The sequence below is a fragment of the Mus caroli genome, unplaced genomic scaffold, assembly GCF_978045245.1.
Source record: "Mus caroli unplaced genomic scaffold, Mus_caroli_1 scaffold_13, whole genome shotgun sequence".
In the NCBI taxonomy this organism is placed as follows: Eukaryota; Metazoa; Chordata; class Mammalia; order Rodentia; family Muridae; genus Mus; species Mus caroli.
Window position 1 is genome coordinate 17,492,781 of NW_028227268.1, and position 16,086 is coordinate 17,508,866.

Sequence of the window (16,086 nt, forward strand, 5' to 3'; positions counted from 1 at the left end):
TCCCATTTTTTTTGGCCCTGGCGTTCCCCTGTACTGGGGCATATAAAGTTTGCAAGTCCAATGGGCCTCTCTTTCCAGTGATGGCCGACTAGGCCATCTTTTGATATATATGCAGCTAGAGTCAAGAGCTCCAGGGTACTGGTTAGTTCATAATGTTGTTCCACCTATAGGGTTGCAGACCCCTTTAGCTCCTTGGGTACTTTCTCTAGCTCCTCCATTGGGAGCCTTGGGAGCCCTGTGATCCATCCAATAGCTGACTGTGAGCATCCACTTCTGTGTTTGCTAGGCCCCGGCATAGTCTCACAAGAGACAGCTCTATCTCGGTCCTTTCAGCAAAATCTTGCTAGTGTATGCAATGGTGTCAGCGTTTGGAAGCTGATTATGGGGTGGATCCCTGGATATGGCAGTCTCTAGATGGTCCATTCTTTCGTCACAGCTCCAAACTTTATCTCTGTAACTCCTTCCATGGGTGTTTTGTTCCCAATTCTAAGAAGGGGCACAGTGTGCCAGGGTGTTTTCTTGACATCTCCAGAACATCTCATCTTCCTCTAGTCAAACATCTATTTTATTATAACTAAATTCTAGCTATCTCAACAGCTGAGCAGGACACACTCAGAAAATGGCCCGCCATGGTCAGAGACTATCTGTCTGCATCAGTGTCTTGACCTGATTAGGATGCTTAACAACTTTGTACAAGTAGAGATTAACATAGAAAATTGATGATGATGATGATGTAAATCTATTTTTATGAGAAAAACACATACAATTCTCATCCAACAAAAATGTCAACAGTGTCCACCTACTAGAGAATGTAAGCCCCAAAGGTTAAAGCTTATTGTGTCAATCTATTAGCCAATCCATTTCCATATGACTGTCAAACTATAAAACGCCCTTCTTTGATTTCCTCTTTGAAGTAGTTCTAACACCTTACCAGTTCCCACACTGTTTAAACTGATTAGAATCTTTGATACATGTTCTTTCTGTACGTTTATATGAACATAGTAACTTTTACTCTTTTAAAAATTACATTTAAGAGCTGATAAAATAGCTTAGTAGTACAATGAATGTTTAGCATGCTTGCGGACCTGAGTTTCATCCCCAGCATGGAAATAAAATAAGGAAAGGAAGAAAAGAGGAGAGGGGGAGAGCAGGGGAAGACAAGGAAAGGTCAGTTGAATCCTTCAGATCTGCCTGCCTAAACCAGCCCAAAGATGCACTGGAGCCAACTGAAAGGTCTGGGGCTAAATCGTTTTATTTTGCTGCAAACAAAGCTCATTTCTAAACAGTATACAGAGTTCTAGAATAAAACCTGTAGAGCCAGGCTCGGTGCTGCACACCTATAACTCCAGCATCAGGTAGCTACAGCAGGATTTATGTCATGAGTCGGAGCTATCCTAGACCACACTGCAAGCAGCAGGATTCTATTTCAATATCTAGATTTAGATTTAGATCTACTGAGACATAACCATACACATAGAATATGTAAATGGAGCCTTGGATAATATATGATATCATTCATCTCCTCAAAACACTGGATTGTCCGTGGAATCCTTGAAGCAGCATTTCGAAGCTCCAGGGCTCCTCAGAGGCTGGGTTCTGACTTGCTGTCTTGCTTCAAAGGCTTTTTTTCCATTCCACACGTAACCAGTGAGACACCACCACAAGCTCGTGAATAACTATTGGCTCTATTCTCATGTGTGTGTGTGTGTGTGTGTGTGTGTGTGTGTAAGAGAGAGAGAGGGGAGGGGGGATGTGTATTGTATGTATGTATATGTGTGTGCATGAAAGAGAAAGAGAGAGGGGATGTGTATTGTATGTATGTGTATGTGTGTACATGAAAGAGAAAGAGAGAGCGAGAGAGGATTTGTGTGGATGTGTGTGTGAGAGAGAGCAACATAGAGAGACAAAGGGAAAGTGGGTGTGTATGAAAGTGTGCATGAGTGTGAGAATGTGTGTGTGAGAGACAGAGTGTGTGAGAGTCTGAGTGTGAGTGTGTGTGTGTATGAGTCTGGGTGTGAATGTGAGTGTGTGTGTGTGAGTCTGAGTGTGTAAATAGCAAGATGGCAATTGGCTCCAAGCCTGTCCCCAGCACACCTGAGTGGGTTAGCTCTCAACAATGCAAGGTCTAAGGAGGAAAGACAGCTGATATTTCCACAGCTGCCAGGTTCTGAGCCCACAAAACCAGCTGTGCCACCCAAGGCTCCTCCCTGCAAGGGCAGTCTGGCCAGACCTTAGCCTCACAGCTGTTCCCCTGGGGTTGCACAGAGCCCTCTTCACTACAGCTGGATCAGAAGAGTTCTGAGAGGGACCCAACCTGGACTATTTCAGGGACTCCCCTCTTTGGGGAGTTCCCATGGAGACCGGCAGCAAAGAGCAATCCTGGACATAAACACCATCAATGCTCACAAGAAAGAGAGGAGACCCAAGAGGAGGTAGTTACAATAAAAAGCGGGATGGGTCCAATCAAGTTCTTTTTTCTGCATGTATTGGTTTTGTTTGAGGGAGAATGAGAGAGAATGAGCGGGCACATGTGCTATAGTACATGTGAGGCAGAGGACACCCTGAGAGTCAGTTCCCTCTTTCTACTGTGGAGGTCTTAAGGATCAAACTCAGCCTGTCGGGCTTGGCGGCAAGCACCTTTGCCTTCCTGAGCCATTTCTACAGCCCAGCCCACGTTATTGTTCAAAACCCTCCCCAGTCTATCCGTTTGTCCATTCACCCACTCTCAAATTAGCATTCCCTATGAGCCTTTGACTTGCAGCCACAACAGAAAGCCTTGCCAAATGTGAAATAAGAGACAGCAGGCCCCTCCCAGGGTACCAGCAGTCGGTGACCTCAAAGAGTGGGCTGAGCTGCTCCTTTAGAAAGTCCCTTACCCTCTTCCCTTGATGTCCTAGGTTTAATGAATCCCAGGTTGACAGTGGAAGAACAAATGATCCCCCAACAACCTCTCCAACCGAGTCCTGCCACAGAGGACAGAAGCCCTGGAGCATGGTGGTTGAAAGTGGCTGACTCATCAGAGGTCTCTGAAATGGGCCCAAGTTGATTCAAAGCCTGCTACGCCCAGCTGCCCCTCCCTTCTGGGCTTATGGGCCCTCTCCCACCCTCTGTTTCTAGTCATTCATAAAGCCTGGATTCCTTCTAGGCCTCTGCAGTCCAGAAGGGCTTACTGGAGAAGTGGGGGGTCCTCACCAGAACGTCAGTGAAAACAATGGATGGCTCCCCAAAACCTGTGTGAGAGAAGCCAAGCAAGGTTGACCAGGACTGTCCTGGTTGTAAAACTTCAACGAGCATTCGTGACCGCGACAGCTGGCGGACAGAAAGTGCTCAATGAACGCTGGGGCCGGAGTTGGTTTTGTTGTTGCCTTTTTTATCCTCAGCTTCGAGCTATTTACAGCAGACAAATGTTTTGCTAATTTTTTTTTCAATTCCTTAAAGTCACTGTATACAGGACACAGGCCCAAAGCTAATTAAGCCCTAAAGAGTAGGTTAGAGATGCAAGGGGGTGGGGGGTGGGGCAAACGTATCACGATGAGGTGAAAATCTAAACAGAACAAGGAGTGTGCATTCAAAATCCAATCTAGGAACAGGGGCCAAGAGAAGACAGTCACTGGGAAAGACAGACAGGACCAGCCAAGAAGTTTGCCTGGAAAGTGGAGATACAAGGCTGTGGTTTGGCCTTTCAGCCTGGTTCACAGGACCAGAAATGAGATAAAGGGTGGGGAAAAAAAAACAGAGGCAAAAAGGAAACAAGTTGGGACCAGGGGAAGTCATAACGCATCAGTGAGGGCTGTGTCTAGGACACATTGTCCAGGGACACAGGATGTCAGAATGTAGGGGCAGTACGCCCTTGCATCAGGACTTAGTTGGGGTGAAAATGGAGGACGATCCACACTAATGACCACCGTGCAGATCTCTTGCTGCCAGCCAGAGAAAAATCTGGCCTGGAGCCTCAGCCCTGCCCTTGAGCTTGATCCACTTCCCACTTAGGTCCATGGGGTCAGTGGGTGACCCAGGTGGTGCCTGATCTTCCAATGCAGTCTCCTGAGTGGGTAACTCAATGGACAGAATAGCTCATGCTAACAGCCCTATGCATACATACACAGGTTATCAAGAACAAGTTGCAAGGAACATTTTTTTTATTTTTATTTCTCTCTTAAGGGTAGGTAGTTCAGTAGCTGAAGGAATCTTGCAAGCATGAAAGCTCGAAAGAGAGAGGGGGGAAGGAGAGGGAAAGGGAGAGGGAGAGGAAGGGAGAGGGAAAGGAAGAGGGAGAAGAGAGAGGAAGGGGGTATGAGGCTCATGAGAACAGACTTCTGCCCTCAGGAGCAAAAGGCTCCAAGGGTCATTGCTGGATCAGTAGAGAGCAGAGGTATCTGGTTTCAGATTTTAAATTGTTCTTTAAGTACATCCGAGCCAATTAAATGTGAAATTTAACAATACAAATTGTGTGTGATTTGCCTCCATCAAGAATAAATATTAAAATATGTTATTGGTTGAATACACACGAGAGAGAGAGAGAGAGAGAGAGAGAGAGAGAGAGAGAGAGACTGCTGTCTTAACCCCCAGTACCTGTGAATGTGACCTTATTTGGTCACAGAGATGTAAACAAGATGAGGTCATTAGTGTGCACACTAACCCAAGATGACCAATACCTTTGTAAGAAAGGAAAACCCCACACAAAGACAGACGCAGATGGCAGACGCCAAGCGGCATCAGAGACAGAGGCTGGAGTGAAAAAGCTAGAAACAAGGAGTATCAATGAGTGCCAGGGCCATAGAAGCTAAGAAGAGGCAAAGATGGCTTCTACCCAGAATCTCAGACACATGTTTCTGATGTCCTAAGCCATCAACTTAAGGACTTGGTCACGACAACCCAAAGAAATGAATTCTAAGCGGATTTGCCTTTCCACAGCCATATGTGACATTGTTTTGATGAGCAGTGTGTCCTTAGATACTTCCATGAATTGGAACAACAACAAATAGCCATCTTGGAATGGAAACTTTGCCATGCTTGATCCACCCATGAGTAAGGTCAGAGAAGGTTCTTTAGCTTTACAACTTTCTGCCAATATTTATCAACGGTCCTAGCATTCATTCACTCATTCATTCATTCATTCAGTCATTCACTCAACAAGCATTCAGTGAGCACCTGCCTTGCACTCCCAGGCACTGGAGACACATGGATGAACTAAACAAGTCCCTGTTCCAGTGATGCTCATGTTTTGGTTAGGAAGACAATAACAAAACAGAAACAGAAGAGAGAGAGAGAGAGAGAGAGAGAGAGAGAGAGAGAGAGAGAGAGAGAGGAGGCAAATGCTTCCAAGCAAAGCAAGGCAAAGCAGTCATGCATAAACTAGTCTAGCAGTGTCAACTACAGAAAACAGTCCAGAAAGGTTCTTCTGGGAGGTTGACATTCTATAATGGTGCTGTGACGTTAATGGGAAGGCATTCACCAAAGAACAAAGTCGGATGGATGGACCTCCTCCCATTGAAGAAATAGCAGGAAGACAGAGGAAAGAGGAGAGAAGCAGAGGAGAGACTGGAGAACTAGGGGCCAGCACACAATTGGGAGCTCGGCCTGCATCACACAGTAGGGATGCTGAAGGAATCTGAGCAGAAGCGAAGGGGAGATGCTCAGCCTGACCACCAAGCACAGAATCAAAGCCAGAAAGAAAATGGATCAGTTGGGATATAATTAAAAACAATCCGGGCAACGGTTTGGATCGAAAGGGCAGCGGTGTCAATGGTGCGGTCAGACTCTAGATGCACTCTATTCCAAGGACTTGCTGATGGGTTAGGCATGAGGAACTAAGGCAAGACTTGAGTGAGCACAGCCACTTTAGAAAATGTCCCTATGTTTTGGCTATTGGGCTTCCTGCTTCAGGGCCCCTCTAGGACCCTCCCTACCTTTTATAAGTGAAGCCAGACAGTGTCTGGCTATCGTCTCTAAAGGGGTTACTTAGGAAGCCATGGGATGCAGACTGTAAAATCCCATCCTGTGAACACTGTGATCTAAAGCTAATGCTTAGCCCTGGAGGGACAGAGTGGGTGTGCAAGAGAAAGCAATTCATTCAAGAGGTCTGAAGTCCTTGCTGTTCTGCAGACCATTATGAGCTCAGTGGCACCCAACTCCCTGGTGCTCTCTTTAAAACCTGGTCACTTGCCTACTCAAGATTTATCACTGCCCCGCAGTACTCTGTGGGCCACCCAGCTTTATCAGACAAGCTCTGAAAAGCCCAGACAGCTATTTTTATCCCCTCCCCACCGACTCAGCCTCCCAAATAAGGGCATGATATTTACTGCACAAGGATTAGGCAAGGTAACATACGTGAAAGAGACATGCAGTAACTGTCCAATCAATGACCCGTTTTCTTCCCCATTTTCCTCCATCCAGTTGCTTCCTGCACCACAAATACACCTCTCTTCTCCTCTACTTCAAGTTCATAATAAGCAGGCCCTTTGTCTACAATGGGACATCAGGAGGAAGTCACCCTGGCAGGAGACAGGAGCCCCCAGGACCAGACCTCACCAGTCACTAAACTAGTTTGTGATTTGGGTGAGTCCCTCATTTCTTAGGAACCCCCTTTTAGCTTTTCTGAACTTGATTAGAGGTTCTTCAGAGTGCTATTGGCTCTGAAAACGTATATTCTTTCAGAACCAGATGGTGTCAACAAGACCACTAATACTCTAGAAGCGATAGATAGACAGTATTCTTAGACCTGAAGTCGCTCAGTATACAAGTGGACATTTCTTCCTCACCGCCTAAAATCTGGGTCAAATGCTGCATTTTAGAATTCTGGGAGATTTTATTCACAGCAGCCCCACCCCACCCCCAACTGACTCATTCAGTATACAGAAGAGACATGCCTGTACCATGCTCTGTTTCGTGCACAGCTCCATGGTGTCCTGGAGGTGACCTTGGCATCCAGCTTTGTAGTTCTGGGGCATCCCTCCCCAGCTTTCCATGGTATGGTGCCAGGCAGTTGTGGTGTGAACAGTTCCACCAACCAATCTTGGTAAGAAGGCAAATCAGTTTTGATGGAAGATCGTTTGGCAACATTTATTAAAACCAGAGACAGAAATAGTAGCACACAGAATACCAGCACCTTGGAGGTAGAGGCAGGGGGGATCAGGAGTTCAAGGACAGCCTCATTAAAAAGTGAGTTCAAGACCAGCCTAGGTTAAATGAGGCCGTGTCTCAAAAAATAAAATAAAATAATAAAATCAGCCTCCCAAGTGCTGGGACTTAAGGTGTGGGTTACTAAGCCCAGCTGTTTTTAAAAACAGCAATTTTCAAGTAGAAGACACTGTTGAAAACTCTAGTCACCATGCTATATATACATAGATCTCTTGGTTTTCCTTCTGTTCTGTAAAGGTCAGAGTTCAAGGTCAGCTTGGTCTACAGAATGAGTTCCAGGACAGCCAGGGTTACATACAGAGATCATATCTCAAAAATGTAAAACAAAATAAAATAAAATAAGTAAATTAGCAGCTTAAGTTTCTCACCAGAAATAAGTGGTATCTGTGTGCGCTAATTCATGTGTCCTATAGCATGATTTAGCCATTTCCCAATGTTTACATTTCAAATTATGCTGCATATCAGATACAGAATTTTTATTTGTGGATTAATGATAATAATGGGAGAGAATGAAAAAACAAAAAAACAAAAACTTTGACCAGCCTATCCCTATGGCCTTCTGGAATCACTCAGGGCAAAGTGTGCTCTGTTCTCAAGTGTAGAATTCCCAAGTTGTGAGACTCGGCACTCCCCAGCCTCTGGTGAGATGCTCAAATACAGTCCTCACAAACACTTGGATAAAAGGATTAGTCTAGGAGAGTTAACACCAGAGTTTGTAACGCTGGGAGAGCTCACACACCAGACTTTTTGCCTCTAAGAATTTCATCAGCAAAGAGGGTTGACTACAGGGACTTATAAAGTGGCTACTGGGTGTGCCTTTTGCCAGCCTCCTGGAACTCTCTTCTAGTACAGTATTACAAGCCTGGTTCTAACCTCAGGACTTCTCCCTTCACAAAGAATCTTTGCATGGAGTTCCAAATCACTGAGAAGTTAAAGGAGAAACTTCTCTAGTAAGAGATGAGAGAAAAAGAAAGAATCCTGAACCAAAAATAAAAACAAAAAAAAAACAAATCTAATCTGCCCCTTCACCCACTCCACAGCCTCTGAGATACCAGGATGAAGGCCTACAGATAAGGTGACTCGCTCGGTCCTCCAGCTAATTGACATAAAAACCCACAAAGCCATGCATGACGTAAGTTCTTAACCACAGGCCTGGTGCTCTTTTCCTGAGAATTTTTCTACAGAAAAGGAAGTTGTATGTAGCACAAGTTAAACTACAGGAAAAAACTGTATCAGCACCCATGTGCTAGCTGTACTTATGGGGGTGGGGGGTCTGAGTAGAATACACCACCTTCCTGACTGGTAGCACTGTCAGAACTGGGACAAATTGGGAGCCAAATTGGGACAAATCAGACGTTGGTCTAATGGTGAACATGTCTGCACCTCACTCTTTCTCTCTGGCCTTCCAGGGAAAGGAGCCGCAGGGATGGCAGTGGTCTCCTGGCGAAGTGTGATGTCTAAGGACTTGTTTTGCTTTGTTTGCATTTGTGGGTTTGTTTTGTTTTGTTTTGTCTTATTTTATTTTGTTTTTCAGAGATGCTACCAAATACGTGAGGAGCAGAACGGATCCAGGCATACTGACCAGCCCGTTGACCTCAAGAGCGACATGTCTTATTAGACCACAAAACATCTGTTGCCCAGGCAGAAAGATCGTAAGAGCCAGATGTTGGGTGGGACTAAAGTAAAGCACTGGCATCTCGGTGTGGTGGGAAAGCTCTACTCATACCATGCCACCTCTGGTTCACCACACAAGATCATGACAGTCAAAGTCCCAGCAGGGACGAGGGCTGCCTCACAAGTCCCCACCCCTAACTTAGCCACTGTTGACAGCTGATGGCTTCTGAAGAATGGAGAGTTTTCTTCAAGGATGTGGTCCCTGGAAGGTGGGCCCCTCTCCAGTGAATGGTTTCACATCCATTAAGTATATAGATGGCACATATGGGATACTGAGTTATAGAAAAACAGAGAGAGAAGGAGAAGGAAGAGGTAAACTTGGAAGGGGGGATGGAATTGGGAGTCATTGGGGGAAGGAAGGAGGGGACAGTGATCATAATACAGAATACCAAAATATATTTAAAAAAACTAATAGAAATATATTTGGAAATATCTGTTCTTTTAGGACCAAGAATAATAAAGAAGAGAGAAAGAAAGGAAGAAAGGAAAGAAGGAAGGAAGGAAGGAAGGAAGGAAGGAAGGAAGGAAGGAAGGAAGGAAGAAAGAAAGAAAGAAAGAAAGAAAGAAAGAAAGAAAGAAAGAAAGAGAGAGAGAGAGAGAAGGAAAGAAAGAAAGAAAGAAAGAAAGAAAGAAAGAAAGAAAGAAAGAAAGAAAGAAAGGTAGAGATTGTTAAAAATTCCTCAGTTCTTTCGTTTGTTTATTTTTGTTTTTCTTTTTGGAGCAAAGTTCCTCTGTGTAGCCCTGGCTGTCCTGGAACATGCTCTGCAGATCAGGCTGGCCTCGAACTCACAGCAATCTACCTGCTTCTGCTTCCCCAGTGCTGAGCACCAGGCTCTCAATTCTTTACCTAGCAGTAGGAACCTCTCATGGCTCAAATGTGTCTCTCCGATTGAACACCAGTGGAACCTCTGCAGTTTGGTGGAGGTACCTGCACCTCATCCAGAGTGATATCTCACTGCAGTAGGATGGAACGACCCCAGGGAGCTCTTGGAATTACTGACACAAGCAACAACTCAGAAGAACGGTAAGTGCATCCCAAAAGGGGAAGCCAGACTTAAAGGCTACTCACCGTGATCTCTTCTCTATGATATTCTATACAAACAGATCTATAGGGACAGGAGACAGAGCAGTGATTGCCAGGGACCAGACATGGCAATAGAAGATTTACAAAGAAGCTGGAGAGAACTTCTTGGAATACCAAAAATACTCTCTATCTTCATTATGGCGGTGATAATTTGTCTTTACCAAAATACACAGAATTACACACTGAGGATGCTAAACCCCATGGTACATAAGCTATACTTCAATGATAAATGACACTCTCTTTAAAAAAAAAAAAAAAAAGACTTCTTTATTTTCATTTGTGTGTGTGTGTGTGTGTGTGTGTGTGTCTATATGAGTTTGTGTGCAGCATGTACACCCAAGGACTGGAATTACAGATGGTTGGAAACTGTCTCCTGCAGGTGCTAAAAAGTGATCCCAAGTCCCCTGAACGAGTATTAAATGCTCTTAAGCACTGAGCCATCTCTCGAGACCAACACTCCATTTAAAAGACATGTACTTTTTATCTTATATGTACAAGTATTTTGACTGCATGTATGTATGTATGTATGTATGTATGTATGCAGTGCCTAAGGGGGTCAGAAGAAAGTGTCAGGTCGCCTGAAATTGAAGTTACAGACAATTGGGAATCAACTATGTGGGTTCTGAGACCTGAACCCAGCTCCTCTGCAAGATCGAGTGCTCTTAACTACTAGCCAGAGCTCTAGCCCCCAATCCTAGCCCCTTAAAAGAAGTGGAAGTTTTCTGGGGACATGGTGTGCCTAGAGAGAAGAATAAGTTCTTATCATTATACTACATAGTCTCAAGTTCTAATAAATTCTGGTAGTTTCCAAAGAAAAGAAGCCTTAGACAGCATCATCTCCAGATCCTGTGTTCATATCCACTAGTGGCCTGAGTTTGCAGTAAGCACATGACCCTTTCCATTTGGAGAGAAGGGAGAGGAGGAGATGGTGAGATACAGCAGGCCACTCTGTGGGCAGCACGGAGGCTAAGGACAAACCAAGTGGTTTATTCCTGAAGCTGCTCCGTCACACACACACCCCTTGCCCAGTTAATTATCTGTCTGCTGATTCATGACTTGCGGTTCCTGTGGGCATGCTTCCTGGCTGCTTCTGCCAAAAAGGGCAGGATTCTTGCAGCTGGAGGCAATGATAAACAGAGAAGCCACGGAGGGTGGGGAGCTGCAAAGGAAGGGTTTGCATCAGGAATTCCCGAGTCCCATTCAGATCGCCCTCCTCACTGCGCTGCCTCCTTGTCCCATTGGATGCTCTTCCAAGCCACAAATGCCACTTCTCACCTTTGCCCTCGTGCTCAAGAACTTGAGGGGAAGAACAGAAAAGATTATTCTAGTGACCCCTCCAAAGAGAGGGAAAAGGGAGACACTTCAGAGGACCCCTGTGTTCTGTCAGCCTCTGGTCAGAGGATGGACATCAGTGCAAAGGTCCAAAAGATTGGGGTTGTAGTTTAGTAGTGAAGCGCACTTAGTGTGCACAAAACCCTGGGTTCCATTCTCAGCAAAACACACACACTCACATACATACATACATACACTCACACATAGACACACACTCATGTACACTCATCCACACTCATGCATACTCACATGCATACATTCAAACATAGACACACACTCATATACACTTACATACATACGTACACTCACACACACACACACTCACATACATATACTCACACACACAGAGATACATACTCACACATACATATACTCAAACATAACAATTCACACTCAGAGAGACACACTATCACACACAGACACACTCTCACACAGAGACACACATTCACACACATACACACACTCACACACACAGACACACTCTCGCATATATTCATACAGAGAGAGACATTCTCACAAATCCCCTCTCTCTCTCTCTCTCTCTCTCACACACACACACACACACACTGTTCAGGTAGAACACCCGAGACTACAAATGTGTAAATATTATATTTCTCCAAGTAAAGAGACATCACCTCTAGGTGCCTTTTTATACTATGCCCTACATAGTTTTTTTGTTGCCTGTGTGCCAAGCACTGGGCACAGTGCTGAGCAAAATATACATTTTGCTCTCCCTGTAGAGACTCTTATGTATGGATTTTACTGCCCTCCCTCTCTATGCAAAGTTGAGACTCAAAAAAAATGAATGTGTGGACATCTCTCCTCCTGGGTCTTCTCTGTAGATTCTTGGAGGACCCAAAGAGCTGAAATATGCCAAGCTACCACAGAGGAATGAGCTGAATTAAGAGGCTTTGAGAGCTGAATTCTCAGCTGGGAGCCTGGACCGCACCAATGCACAAAGCAGCAACAGCTCTGGCCCGCAGTCCATAGTAGACAGCTTAATAGCAACAGGAATCACCATGCATGGACCACTTCATTTGAGCCTTTGTCTCATTTAGTCTGCAAACGAGAGGCACTATTTTTCTCCACTTTTACAGGTGAGAAGGCCCAACTAAGATATTAGGTAATTTGACAAGATGGCATGGTCAATTAGGGGCAAAGCTAAGAGTCAAACCCACATCGCACTTGCTTAAATCCCAGCTGTCCCTCTTCCCCAGCAAAAAGCCTTTCCTCATTTCTCCTGGCCCTGCGGATTCCTGAAGAGAGCTTTAGTTGGACAGTTCCCAGAATGCGGACTCTAGAGAACCAAGCACCTCATCCTAGCTGACCTAATTAGGTTAGAATACCCACTGCAATACAAGGACGCCTTGTTTTAAATACAACACAGTATTTAGATGAAGCTAAAAGGATTAGTTTTGTAGTTAGAGACTGAAAGTCAGCGTCTCCTCGGAGCAGAATCTCGTACTCCTCCTGCTCTGAGGGCCTTCTGTGGCACCTCACTCCAACCCTGTTCTGTGTGTCCCCAAAGTCACCACACTACCTGCTTCCCCAGGGACTCTGCCACCAACACTGAGATGGCATGTGAGTATGACAGACGCCTCTTGCCCAGGATGCTCTAGAGGCTTCTGCCCCTCAACAGGACTACACCCTCTCAGAGGGAGCCCGAGGCTAGCTTGGCACAAGCCACCGCCTCCCTAGATTATTCCAATCACAACAAATCTGTGGACAGATATCCTAAAGGATCCGTTGTTTGTTTGTTTGGTGTGTATACCACGTGTACACGCATGCACATGTACATGCATGCTCATGTACAATTGTCCCTGGGCAGAGACCAAAAGACAACCTGAGTGTCACTCTTCAGAAATATCACTTCTATTTTTTTAAACAGGATCTCCTTCTATCCTGAGCTTCCCAAGTAGGCCAGGCTAGCTAACTATAACTAATGAGCCCCAAGGATCCATCTGTCTCTGTCTGCCCTGTACTGGAATTGCAAGCACATCACTACACCTGGCTTTTTGAACAGGTTCTGGGGACAGAATTTAGGTCCTCCTACGTTCACAACCCAGCCTCCTCATCTCCCCCATCGCCACTAAAGGATCTTTAAACCAGGCTTAGGTTTACCAGGGCAGTGTAAGATCCTATATGGAGGGGCTGGTGAGATGGCTCAGTGGGTAAGAGCACCCGACTGCTCTTCCAAAGGTCCAGAGTTCAAATCCCAGCAACCACATGGTGGCTAACAACCATCCGTAATGAGATCTGGCGCCCTCTTCTGGAGTGTCTGAAGACAGCTACAGTGTACTTACATATAATAAATAAATAAATCTTTAAAAAAAAAAAAAAGATCCTATATGGAGCATTGTAAACCAATGAGGGGTTCAGGAGAGGTGGGAAGAGAGCGAGTGACCAAAATAACAGATATACTTCATCTTCATTGGAGCTGAACTGTGCACCATGCTGCCTACGCATTACTTTCTTCTCAAACTACAGGTGGAGGTGGAGGAGGTGGAGGAGGTGGAGGAGGTGGAGGAGGTGGTGGTGGTGGTGGTGGTGATGGTGATGACACTCAGAAGTTAATGTGAAAGTTATAGATACAAACAAACCACAAAGTGTTTTAAGTATAATCTCAAAATAGCTGAGGGGAACTGGAAATTGCCTAACACAAAGAGTACTAGCTATCTTTTGTGCAGTGTATCTGTTATCTGTGAGTACACTTTCACGCTGTACAGAACCACGGCCTGTCATGACATGCCAATTAAAAATTAAGTTGAGCCGGGCGGTGGTGGCGCACGCCTTTAATCCCAGCACTTGGGAGGCAGAGGCAGGCGGATTTCTGAGTTCGAGGCCAGCCTGGTCTACAAAGTGAGTTCCAGGACAGCCAGGGCTATACAGAGAAACCCTGTCTCGAAAAACCAAAAAAAAAAAAAAAAAAAAATTAAGTCGAAATGTTTAAAAGGTTTTAAATTCATGAAAGTTAGCCTATCTGTTAGAAACATCAGCTTTCCTGGAGGATTTCCCCATTCCCCATCAATGGCTACCAGCAGCTGACAGAGACTCTAATATCTCCAGGGCAGAATGCTAGAGAGCCTGGTTCCTGTTCTGTGTTCACAAAGCTTGTTCAATGTAGGCTAAAGACCACAGTTTTCATCTTTCGCTTGGAAGCTTCAGCCACAAAAGACAAATGTCAGTTCTCTAATGAAACCCCTTTCCCTTTCCCTGTCCCATGTCTATGTTCATCTGTACCACCGTACAAGGGTCTGGAAGGCAGCCACCAAAATCTTTTTGTTTGGTTGGTTTTTTGTTTTTGTTTTTGTTTTGTTTTTGTTTTTTTTTTTTTTGGTTTTTCAAGACAGGGTTTCTCTGTGTAGCCCTGGCTGTCCTGGAACTCACTTTGTTCACAGCTGGCCTCGAACTCAGAAATCCACCTGTCTCTGCCTCCTGAGTGCTGGGATTAAAGGCGTGCGCCACCATGCCCCGGCTCCAAAATCTTTAGATTACTTAACCTCAAAGTCAACTTAATAAAGTTTACCTTTAACAAATAGTCCGTCTGGGTCTGGAGATGTAGCTCAATTAATAAAGTGCTTGCCTGCCATGAGGAGACCCTGGGTTCAACTCCCTGCAGCATATAAAACCCTGAGGGGTGGTGCATGTCTATAATCCTAGCACTCCTTAGTAGAGGCACTGGGAAATATGAAGTTCAAGGTCACCCTCAACTACACAGAGTGTGAGGTATCCTCAAATATATGAGACCGTATTACACACGTGTACACACACACACACACACCATCTGCCATCTGCGGGGTTTACTTGCTCCAGCTGACCTGGAACCTCTGTTTCTCCACCTCCAGCAACATCCCCTCCCGCTCCCCTAGGGCTCTGCGGACTGGATGACTCCCCTTCCCTGTGGGCCTGAAAGCTGATGATGCAGGCAGCTGATGTTGTGGGACACACGCAGGAGAGACAAAGTCAGCCCCAAGGACCTCTGTGCTGACTCCCAGCACACAGTCAGGGAGTGCTGGGTGAGAGGTCGGTCCTAGAAGGGATGGAGCCCGAATCCTGCTCCTCCTTAACGAGTGAAGCAGCCAGAAGATAGTCGTGCGCACTCCAGAGAAAGGGGCAACCCAGAGCGCACACACCCATCCAAGCAGGTGAGCCGCATCCTTCTGCCAGCGAGCCGGGACGGCCCAGCGGATCTCCATCTTTCCTCTGCTTCCCGGGCCAGGCCAGGATCTCCGCCACCAGCGATGAGCCCTCGAGGCCACGGGAAGAAGGATTCGCCCCCCGCACCTCTGCTTCTCAGTCCTAGCTCCGGGTTCCCAGGGTCCCAAGGCAGTTCGCGCACCCGACTCGCTCACCTCCAACGACAACGCCCGCCAGCGCCCCCAGCGCCAGCAGAGCGGCCCAGAGTTGTCCCGGCCACTGCGCTCGCATCCTGTCCGCCGCCCTTCACGCCGCTCGCGCGCCACGGAGAGCCTGGCACCCGCGGCTGCTTTTCCTGCCGCGGGAGGGGAGGGAAGAAGGGAGGGGACAGGGTGGGTGGGACACAGCGGGGCGGGCCGAGTGCTCGCGCTCCCTCCCTCCGGCTCACGCCTGGACCCTGCCTGAGGCTGAGTGTGATGGGTAAACTTTGTGCGCCTCTCTCCAGAACCTTTCCCAGCCCTCCGCCCACGAGGACCCGCCCGCGTTCACTAGAGGAGACCGCGCGCCCCCCGGGGTCCTGTGTGCATCTGGGTTCCAGGTGTCTGCGCCTGGGTGCTCGGTTAAAAAAAAAAAAAAAAAAAAAAAAAAAAGCTTTGGGTCACTTCCTGAACTCTGCTAGTCCCACCTCCGCAGAAAAATCAACACTGCTATTTCACTTC

At 46.3% G+C, this 16,086-nt stretch overlaps 1 protein-coding gene across 1 annotated transcript in view; it reads right to left on the reverse strand.

Annotated features, from left to right (window-relative positions):
- Itgb3 (integrin subunit beta 3) overlaps window positions 1–15,668 on the reverse strand; it is a 58,413-nt gene extending 42,745 nt beyond the window's left edge. The window contains exon 1 of the mRNA XM_085829486.1: window positions 15,583–15,668. Coding sequence (XP_085685612.1) covers window positions 15,583–15,658 — 76 coding nt within the window. The 5' untranslated portion in view covers window positions 15,659–15,668. The remainder of the gene's footprint in view (window positions 1–15,582) is intronic.
- Window positions 15,669–16,086: the final 418 nt, after the last annotated feature.